The sequence below is a fragment of the Coturnix japonica genome, chromosome 1 (assembly GCF_001577835.2).
Source record: "Coturnix japonica isolate 7356 chromosome 1, Coturnix japonica 2.1, whole genome shotgun sequence".
NCBI classification, from domain to species: domain Eukaryota; kingdom Metazoa; phylum Chordata; class Aves; order Galliformes; family Phasianidae; genus Coturnix; species Coturnix japonica.
Window position 1 is genome coordinate 94,775,176 of NC_029516.1, and position 10,861 is coordinate 94,786,036.

A 10,861-nucleotide genomic window follows, 5' to 3' on the forward strand; every position below is an offset into this window, starting at 1 on the left:
GAAATAAACAGAAAGCATCAGAGAGGAAAAAGTCTGTTAAGATGTAATTTACATAAATTTCCGCATGATGTAAACTGAAGGGAGACATTTTTGTAGCAGTGTTGTCTTTTTTTTTCTTCTCAAAATGACAGCTAGACACACATCTCAAACCACCCGGAAGGAGCTTGGACCAAGATTTTAAAGCTAGAGCATTTTAGTTAAAAGTATTAGTTAGCATGAGAGCTAAAATGCAGTGTTGTCAGGATGCTAAAATGCATTCACAGAAACACGTATGTATATCTCAAAATTCAGCATGCCATTCTGTATAATTTTGGCACCAAATCTGCCCTATAAGCTGAATATAAACCTATATTTAGCCATTCAACCCAAATCTGTCTGTACTGTCAGGAAAGATTACTGACTCAAATTAACCATGAAAACTTTTATGTGACTTTGATAAAGGCAACATCTGTATAATTAAAATGCATTTATAGTTTTAAGTTCACCCTTACATGTTCCTGAAATCATCTGAGAACTACAGCTGCAATACTGACTGATGGAAATCTCATGAACCATAAGACAGGATGAACTTTCAGAGCCAAATCTTGATTATACCAAAAAACAGAAACAACAGTAGAAGTTTCACAGACACTGCTGCTCAGGCTTATACAATATAATAGGGCTCACACACTTCCGTAAATCTGCTTTCTATTCTCTCCTCTCAGTAAAAATCAAGGCTCCAGTGCTACAGTTAAAATACCTAAGTAGATAAGACAAATCATTCCCTTTCCATTAAACAAATAGTCATCCTCTTTACAAATTCTAGATTCTTCCTGCCTCCCAGCTGGCTGAGGATGTCTTCCTTAAAGCACATATAAGGAAATGGCTTGGAAAAAAAGATTTAAGTACATGTGGTAGATTTCATGGGCCTGGCACAAGCATTATTATGCACAAGTTCAAATACTTTGCATTGCTGAAAGTGCAGTGTATTTTATGCAATAACAAAATGAGAGAAAAGTGCAGCAGTTCTTAAAAACCAAACAAACTGAAATTAACATTGACGGGTCAGGCAGGCTGGCATTAATTCAAATTGGTATGAGTATAAAGACTTATACATACATATATACGTGTGTGTGTGTGTGTGTGTAAAAAGATCTTCTGGGACAAGAAGCAAACATAAGAATATGACTTTCCTGTCCTGCTCTTTCTCACTCTTTCCACTGTGAGATCAAACAGCACAAAAAAACTAACTATGATGCTGTGCATGCTCAGAGAAATGATGGACAGGGTTATTTAAACTTCCTGTAATTAAGCATTCAGTGGAATTAAATTTGATAATTATCTGTATAAGAATTTGAAATGAGATGGCAAAAATAAAGTATTTTACTTACACAGATGTAAAAACTGGAGGCATATAATTTGTGTTCACATGTACACTATGTTAATTTTAGTTTTGTATGTTATCATGTGTTTTCAAGTGGAAAGTTAACTTGGTTGCTAAAAGCAACCTATTCAAGATCCAGTATACAAAGAACAGGAATTTCTGAGTAATTATTCCTGGTTTTGTACTGATGCACCTCCAGGCAAGAACCTTAGACAAGCACTTCTTAAACACAGCACGTAATTCTGGATTTGAAATACCTCAGGCTTGATTTTCAAAACTGATTATGAACAGCTTAAGTTACAGCTGTCCAGTTACAGCCAGTCAGAGCTTACCACGTTTAGGCCGGAAGCTCAAAACAGGCAGTCAGTAGTACAAGAAGCATTTAAGACTAATCCTAACTTCCTAAGATCACTAAAACAAAGACAAATGTTCATAAGATTGACCTTTCCAGATATGAAAGTATTCTCACAAAAGGCTGTAAGGATCACAGCCCTCACTGAGAACTAAGTGGCACTTCAGACCCAAAGCAGTGTGCTCTGCCATTGTCCCAGAGGTGCTGGCATTTGGGGCAGACACTTTTCAGCTGTTCACCAAACAGTGAATTGCACTGCAAACCAAGATGAGCCATCAGCCCTTCCCTGCGAGGCTGCTGGGAGGCAGGAATCACTACCACTATCCCAAGATGTACTGCAGGAATTTGCAGCAGGCAGATGGAGTTTTGGCTGCATACTCTACTCCAAAATCCAATGAATTAGCTAACAAAATTGAAATAAAATTAATTGAGTGGTAGTTGCATAAGCCTTTGCCCAGATACTTACCCTTAGCTGCATCTGTATGATCTTACAGGTCCAAAACCTTCATATTATAACAAACTGTTCACATTAGCAAATAAGACCTATTAATGGATTAAGTTCAATCAATGTAATAATTTTGCTCGGTTATCAGATTTTAAAACTTTTTACCTGAATTTGAAATTTTTCCATTGTTGGCTGTCCCTGCATTTCCAGGAGCAACAAACACTTGCTTTACATGTGGGGACTGAGCCAGCTTCCAGGCCAACGCATGCTCTCTCCCTCCACTGCCGATCACAAGCACTCGATCAGCCATTAGTCTGCACAAAAGCAAACACAAGCAACATCACCAGAGTTAGAAGTGTGAGGTTAGGAAAGCAAGAGCTTCATGGAGTGCAATGCTGGGTGCAAGGACCTCTGAGCAGTGCTGAATGTCACTTTGTTTCAGGTAATGATGTTTCTACTGGGGATTTGTTGGTTTTAAAAAAGAAGTACATGGAAAGACATAACTGACTTAATGAGGTGTGATAGAAAATAAATGTCAAACACTGAAATAACCCACAGGGCTATCTTGTTTTTCTTTCATCAGACTGGCAACAGTTTGGAATTGGACTGAATCTGGGATATAAAAAAAACTTTGACTGGCCAGGCTGTGATTTGTAACTTAGACACATTTCTGGTGAATCCAAGCCTGCAAAAGATGAAGTCTTTAGTATTAATTAATTGTACTAATTGTACTAACATTGTCTTACAGAGTCAGAGGAACTGAACTGGAACCTGAGAAATTCTGGTAAAAATATCAGAAAAATGTCTGAATACTTCATGAAAGGGCAAGGTTAAGAGCAATGAGACAGGGAGATCAGCTCCACTCTTAACACAATGAATTTTAGAATCATAGAATCCTTAGAGTTGAAGGCCTGAGGCCCAACTCCCCTGCAATGATCAGGGACACCACAGCTACATCAGGTTGCCCCAGTGCCTGATTCAGCCTCACCTTCAAAGACTCCAGGGACAGGACATCAACCACAACACTAGGCAACCTGAATGGGGAAGCAGAACCTAACACAAATTCCCCTTGGAACTGAATGAATCTCATAGGCTGTTCAGAGTTTTACAAGGCAAAGTTTTGCTAGCCTTTTCTTTTTTTAAAGACAGGTTTACCTCTATGTGTATTGTCTACATATTTATTGGTATAAGTCACCTCAAAATTGCCACCCCAGCAACAATACCACACAACTAGGATGGGAGTAGAAGATTTCACTAACACTGGGAAAGAACACTGGAATTCAGAAAGTATATAAAATAAGTATGTATTTCTTTATGTGGAGGTCCTTGAAAAGCAAAGGCTAACTCCCAATGGCACTCAAAGAACAAGCTGCTATAGTCATGTTAGTCCAACCAAGCACATGATACACACACAGATGATGAAACTGCACTTGTTAACGTCAGAGTTTTATCAGCAGAAGGCAAGGGGTGTCTGGAAAAGCCATTCAGTGAGGCATGGAGTGAGCAGCTATATACACGTGTCTAGCCCTAAATCCAGGAATAGTGTTCATTACTTCCAAAAAGTAATCTAAAAGCTCAAAGTCACAACACAGACAAAATAAGCATCTAAACACATAAAATGATTTCAAGAATTGCAAGTGATAAAAACAAATACAGCTTTGTGTCAAAACTGGCATGATTTGCCTTGAGGACTTCGCAATGACAGCGGAGCAGTGCAACGTGCCTCCCTGCTGCACGAATCACCTCCCCTTGTTCAAGGGGAGGGATGTGGCCTTGGTAAGAGCCTCAGCTCCACGCAACACTCAGGCTCCCTGTTGCAATACCAGCATACGCAGTGCCTAACCCTTGGTCACTGGCCCTTGACCCATGCTTGCCAGTGTGTGCAGAGCCCTCCAAGGCAGGCGTGGGGGAAGGCCTCACACCACTGCTAGAGCACACAGAGACGGCAGCTCCCTTTGGGCTCAGAACTCCTGTGAGAGGGTGAGAGAGGGCTAGCACGATGTACATCCTCAGCATGAGGAGAAACAGACTTACCCAAACCAGATTTCTAAAGGGAAAGTGATCTTACCAGAGGAATACCAGATGTTCAGCCAATTGATGGGGCAGGGCACGTGCTTCTTCCCCATCCCAGCTGCTAGTCAGACAGCTGACCCCCCTGCCAGTCCTCCAGGAACTACCCAGATAGCTCTGTAGATCCATCCCCACAGAAACCCAGCTGTCCTAAGAGACTGGACTCCAAGGAAATGGCTTCTGCTTTGAGGGTTCCTACAATGCGCATGCTGAGCCTCGTTACTAAACCCAAGTCCTCCGCAATACACTGCAGCCCCCACGCATTTTAGAATGCACTCCCATGCCATTTCTTTATCTATTTTAACCCATTAACAAAGGACTGATTTGTTCAGAGAATGATAATTTTACGCAAAACATCCAAACAAAGATGCAAGAAACATGAATAGAAGGACAAAATGCGAACAATCAGCGCCGAGTTTTTAACAATGAACTAAACACATCAGAGTTAAAACTTAAGTGTAGTTTCAGGCTGGGGGAGACCAATAGCTTTCTACTAAAACGTTTGACAAAACACATACTGCAGAGCTGCAATAAACCTCTTGCATTCCTTAAAATAAGAAAAAAAAATACCTGGGAATAAAAATTAACAGTTATGACAAACTATTTGGGATGCAAAGCTATGGTAAACCTCTTTGATATTGCAACTGAAGCAAAAAAAAAACAAAAAACAACCATATATATATATGTATATATAAAAGACTAAGAGGCTGGCTACACTGAAGGGATATGTTAGATGAAGACAGTAACCTAGGGCAAAAGAATGCTGTGTAAAAAAATAAACGTCATGTAGCAGACAGCTGTCCTACACTTAACCCAGCAAGCTTGTTTCTAGTGCAGTTCACAGTCATCATTAAATAACAAGTTTAAATATACATGACAGCATTTTTTGCAAGTGTATCAGAACTGAGAGCAGAGTTTCAAACCAAAATGGAGAATCTACTTACGTTACCCTATGTGCTGCTGGTCTGAGGAAAGTAATGCTAAGGAGTTCAGGAGTGAAAAGAGAAAGGAGAAAAGCAGCCTCTAGTTAAAGTGTAGTGCCCTAATCCAGTATTACCACCCATTGATAACACTGCAAGCCTAGCCATTGGACAGGTCATTTCAGGTGGGAAAACAGAACAGAAACTCAAATATGTATGGTTGAGAAAGGAACAGCAAAAACTTTATGGAGCAGAAGCAGCCCACTTTGTTGTTCCTGCACATTCAGAATAAATTCTGCCTCAATCAAATTCTATTTTGCAGTAAAAAATATTCACTAATCAGATCATAAACATCCTCTATTTAAAGATGATGCTATGCATACTCCCATGAATATCAACAGCATGGAAGAATATGATGTGTGGTGCATATTTATGCTCCATTAAGCCTCCTACATAAAAATATTAGGAAATGCTTCAAGATCCAGTGAAACTGCTGTCAGCTGAAGTAAATCACCCTGCTTATAAATCAGCCAAACAATCCTTTTTCTTTCCCAAAAGTAGCATATGCTAATAGTTGTCAAACAAAAGTATATATAAGTAAAACATAAAATTTTATATGGAGGCAGTTAAATGGAATAAACCAAACACCATATGTTCAAAAGAAAAATAATCATTCTGCAATAAAATGTGAGGGGAAAAAAAAATATGTTTTGGCCATTTGTTTTATTTTCAGGAACTCAACTTATTTGTGCATCCCCCAAATGGTATCCTAGCAACTTTTGTTGAGGGATGCAGCTTGACAAGAACTTCTTCTGGTGGCAATTTCAGTTTAGGAGGCCCAAATAAAAAACTCCTCTAGACCTCATTTAAGGGCTCTTGGTCAAACAGGACTTGCCCTTGGTGAAGCCATGCTGGTTTTTCAAAGTATTACGTACCCTTCCCATCAGGGAATCAAACCCTGGCCTCTCATGTGACAGGCAGAGATATCTAACCACCATACTATAACTGTCATTAAAATGTCATTAAAAATGAAAAAATCCAAAAAAAGGGAAATTAAAAAAAAAAATAAATTCTTTTTACTTCGCTATTAACCCCGAAGTCAACAGTTTGTTTCCAAACGACCAAAAGCTGTTCACAAAGTAGACCATTTCTTCTAGGAGAATTACCACACGTTTTTTTTTTTTTTTTTTTGGAGGAAGTATGTGAAATCTTTGAATCTTCTCAGAAACAGGCAGAAGTCAAAAAGAATCTAAAGTGTGGTACATTATTACCATAAGTAAACATTATCTGCCTTTGTAAAGAAGGTATGTTTGTTTAAAAGATGTCTTAAAGACAGATGGCATTTTAGGCAAGGATCAGTTACCAAGTTCTTAGACAAAATAAGAACAGGAAAGCAAAGACAAGCTAATTACTCCAAGTATCTGAGAGGACATGAGAATACAGTGAAGGTGATTTCTAGAGTCTGTTCTGGAATTTTCCAGCAGCTAGTCAGCAAGGATGAGCATCAGGCTAGAGACCTTTATCCTCACCAGGGATGGGGCTCATTAAGAAGCTGGGCAACTCCTCCAAGAGGTCAGGGCCTTTGGACTGAAGAAAATGAAGAGTGCAAAACCAACAATATATAACAGCTTTCCCTGTACTGGCTCCTCCACAAGGTACAGGGAGATTTCAAATACAGGCAGAAGTGAGATGAGACTATTAATTCAGTAGCTGCCCCTTCCCTAGTAATAGGGAAGGGACATGAGCCAACAGCTCCTATCGGAACTGATTCTGCACTCAGACTGGCAAGTTAAACTGAGCTCCTAAGCTGTATTAATGCAAAGCTTATGAAGATAGCTGTGTAAGTGTATGAATACAAACTCTTTAAGCTAAATCACAGCACCACTCATCCCTCTCTAAAAATATTTCTGCCAGATAAATTGACTAACTGTGCGATCAACCAATAACTAGGGGCACTAAAAGCAAAGAAATGGGACAGCAGAGATGGGCAGAAAGAGCTAAATGTCAAGACCTGCCTTTTAAGCTGCAGCAATCTACTGCACCACTGCACGCCTAACATTTAACCATAGCTGCTGCCTAATTAAAAACTGCAGTACTTTAACTTTGCAACACTGGGATTGTGGTAACCTGATGAAGGCAGTCAGGTTTCTCTATACTGAATGTATGGCCCAAGACCACAGTGTCTTAACTCCTACTTTTCCTAGAGGAAAGGTTATAAACCAGCTATAAAAGGGCTTAGCAGTGATAGCGCTTAGTCCAAATGCAAAGACACCAAGCCTATACCTTCCAGTGCCTGGAATAAAGCTCTTCTCATCAAACTTTGGACTAAAGGAGAAATTTCACAGTTTCTCTTGAAGTTAGGCAAAAGAATAAAAAGAAATTAAGCTTCACAGGACACAGAAAGAACACAAAATCAAAATGCTCTGCAATTCATGTGCCACTGCACAAAGCGTTCTAGACAGGAGTGTTCATGCACTTTTTCATAATCACTAACTGGATGAAATATTAAAAGAATGGCTTGGAGCAGAAGCCAAACCTAGGACTTTCTCTGATCAACTTCAACAGCTGGACTGCTGTGTACTGACCCCCTGGAATCTGCCATCCTCTACTTGGCTACTGCACTTGCCAAATCCCTTCAGACTGAACCCAACTCTTCTGCTCTCTAAATTAACACAAATCAGAAAGCTGAAAATAGAGTGCACTACACATCATGATGAATACACAAAGATTTTCATACATGTAAAGGCTATGAGTGCACGAAGATCTTGGTACACACAAGGAAAGCTCTCAGCTAGTGTTTACAGAGAACCTTTGTCAGCTTATGGATCCTGTTCAAGCTTGGATTAGAAAGAGAGGCTGAAATGCGCAGGGTATAGGTTGACCTACCAGTGTTTCACAGTTGGCTTGTGCTGGTCCTTGCTACTGAAGCCTTGTTATGGGTCCCACTCTTTTCTCCACCTCCAGTGTGTCCCAAGGATCAGGAAGGCAACAATGCTGGAAAACTAACACCAAAACAGCAACTCAGAAAAATCTTAATTATAAAAAGGAAATGAACAGCACCCTCAGATCACTTGATTGTTCAAGGAGCCACAACCTGGGAGCCAACACCACTTCACAGTGTACCTTCTCACCTAACTGCCTGTTTCACCTTTTGCCCCAGTGTGCTTATAGTCACAGGAACAGCCACACCAGGGAATCAGCCTTGGGTGAGGAGAGGATGCTTCTAACAGGGATGAGTTTCCTGAGAAAAGTCACAGTGCCACTTGTGCAGGCAGCGCTACCTGTGTGATGCAAGGTGCAGAAACAGCCACAATGCCTGAACTGGCAGAATAGCCAAAACACAATGCAGCTGCAAGTTTAGTCTAAGGTAGCATGAAGCTCATACTTGTGAAAACTGATGCTGCCTTTAAGCTATAACATTGAATTTCCTCAGGTTTCAATACCAGAAGGAGTTGCTTAAAGAGTTCAGAGATCTCCATAAACAGTTCTTCATTTATCATTAACTCCTGACCCCTAGAAGGCCTGAATCCTTATCCTGAAGTCAGGAATAAGCCATGGATCTTCCATGGCCTGAACTGATCATCTTTGAGACAGGCACTAATCTCCAAACAGCTAGACTGTGCATTTCTTAGGCAAACCACCACCAGGTTGTCTGTCTAGTACAAATAAGGAGCTAACGGTGTTGTTATTCCCCCTGACCCAAAGCACTACATTTGGATGACTGGAACTGTGAGAAAACTGAAAGCCCTCCTGTGTTTCAATAGAGGTTTGGAACTACTAATACGAACTACTGGGCTAGAACCAGAAGGAACGGGGAGGCTGAGGTAAGGAACATCCTTTCTATTTTGGCTATAAACAATGAAGCATATACTCAATCTGCTCATTAGTTTCAGGCTTCCACTAGATGAATTACCAGAGCAGGAGGGGGAGGTGGGGGGGTGTTACAAGTTGGTTGGTGAGCTCCTAGCTTTGCAAACACCAGGGCTAGAATTACAAGTTTACAAGTCAGCCAAAGTCCACAGCAAGAAAAGTCAAAAGTTGAATATTTACTTTAAAGCAAATATTTCACCATTTTTTTTTCTAAAGCCAAACAGAAGGAAAAGAGCATGAATAACAGCTGCGTGCACTTTAAAATAATTCAAACTGCAGCACAGCTAGAAAAGATAGAAAACAACTGTCCCCAAAGTACATTCGGGGAGGAGGCAGTAGCTTTAAATGAAAATCAGACACCCAGCAGCAGCCATCGCTTCACATGGCTCCTTATCGCAGCGTGTGAGAGAAACACAGGGCACCAGGCAGGAGCCAGGCCCCGCCATTTTGCATCGCGGGCAACGGGAGCACATGGCCCCGCCGCCGCCGCCTCGCCCCCCCGGCTTCTCCTCGGCGGTCAAGGCTCGGCCGAGGGGGCTGACCTCGGGAACGGGCTGCCTGCACGGCCCGAGCAGCCCGGCCTCCTGCAGAGCGAGAGATACACTTACTTTTCTTCGGGGGGATTTTAAGGATGGGGAAGGCATGCTCCGCCGCGCCGCCCAAAACTACAGTACCCAGGGGGCGCAGCGTGGGCCCGGGGCGGGGGCTGAGAAGGGAAAGTAAAACTGTGGCTAGGAAACCAAGGAACGGGCTTTTGCGTTTAAGTTCTTATCATCTAGAAATATCGTCGTTTCCATCTCAGCGAGCTGCTGGGCCCAGCAAGATCTTTGATCTGAAAAGCCGTATCTGCACAGAGATGACTGTATGATTTTGCCTTAGGAGCGTGGCTCCAGAGTGCAAAGATGTACTTTACCTTAGTAGGATGGCACTGCAAAAACTGAGTTTGTTTTTGTGCCCTCTCAGCTAGAAATGCCCTGAAAAGCTTTCAGTGCTGTTAGCAGCCCTCTGGCTTGTATTAATAAAACCAAACAGGTTTGATCCTTATGTTATTTATCTCCCAAGAATTTGTGTGAAAAACTCATTGTCCTTCGAAACTGGTTAATGAAATACAGGTTTAATAAAGATTATTGTGCATATTTTAGCACAACTTTGGTTCTTGTTTCTAAAAGGAACTCAAATAGATACTCTTAGAGTAGTACCAGCAGCTTCAGAACTGCTATAGGTGAAGGCTTGGCTTCCAAACTGAATGCAAAATGTATCAGGAACAACACTCTGGCGTGGTAAGTTCCAAGTAAGGCTTCACTTAATTGATCAGAAGAGGAATCAGCACCTCACTGAGTGAAGGTATATAACTAAGGATGTTTTTCTTATTTAAAAGCAAATAAAATCAAAAATAAAGGAGGAATTCCTTTCCTATGGGATCTCCCTTTCTACCAAGAGTGACTTTTGTAGTTAACTGTTTTCTGTTCACTTTTAGGCAGCTAAAAATGCAGCATTCATTAAAATCCCTCCCTGTTTTTCTGTTGTGCTTTACCCTAGTTGATAGAGGCCTATTCTGATGGGGCTATCTCTGAAGTTAAGCTACTTGGAATGAATTAACTTAATTGAGAAGGGCTCTGTTCCTGAAGACCATCCACATAAGGGAAATTTAGATGCCTGAAACAAACCAAGTGAAGCATTTTCACTCTTGAGCTCACTGAATATCAGAAAATATGAATAATATCTAAATTCTATTTATGTGGGCATGGCACGAAAGGTACTATTAGTTGTAAAAACGCCTCTTAAATAGAATTGCTCTGGGTTATGACTTGACATACATGTAAGCAAATTGACCCCAATAC

At 41.0% G+C, this 10,861-nt stretch overlaps 1 protein-coding gene across 3 annotated transcripts in view; it reads right to left on the bottom strand.

Annotated features, from left to right (window-relative positions):
• GART (phosphoribosylglycinamide formyltransferase, phosphoribosylglycinamide synthetase, phosphoribosylaminoimidazole synthetase) overlaps positions 1–9,731 on the bottom strand; it is a 35,398-nt gene extending 25,667 nt beyond the window's left edge. The window contains exons 1-3 of one of the 3 annotated variants that reach the window (XM_015881614.2): positions 9,629–9,731; positions 8,037–8,152; positions 2,326–2,474 (exon numbers count right to left, since the gene is read on the bottom strand). In XM_015881614.2, coding sequence (XP_015737100.1) covers positions 2,326–2,470 — 145 coding nt within the window. In that variant the 5' untranslated portion in view covers positions 2,471–2,474; positions 8,037–8,152; positions 9,629–9,731. Of the gene's footprint in view, positions 1–2,325; positions 2,475–5,174; positions 5,282–8,036; positions 8,153–9,628 lie in introns of those variants that run through there. The other 2 variants (XM_015881624.2, XM_015881634.2) reach the window with 2 other exon arrangements.
• Positions 9,732–10,861: the final 1,130 nt, after the last annotated feature.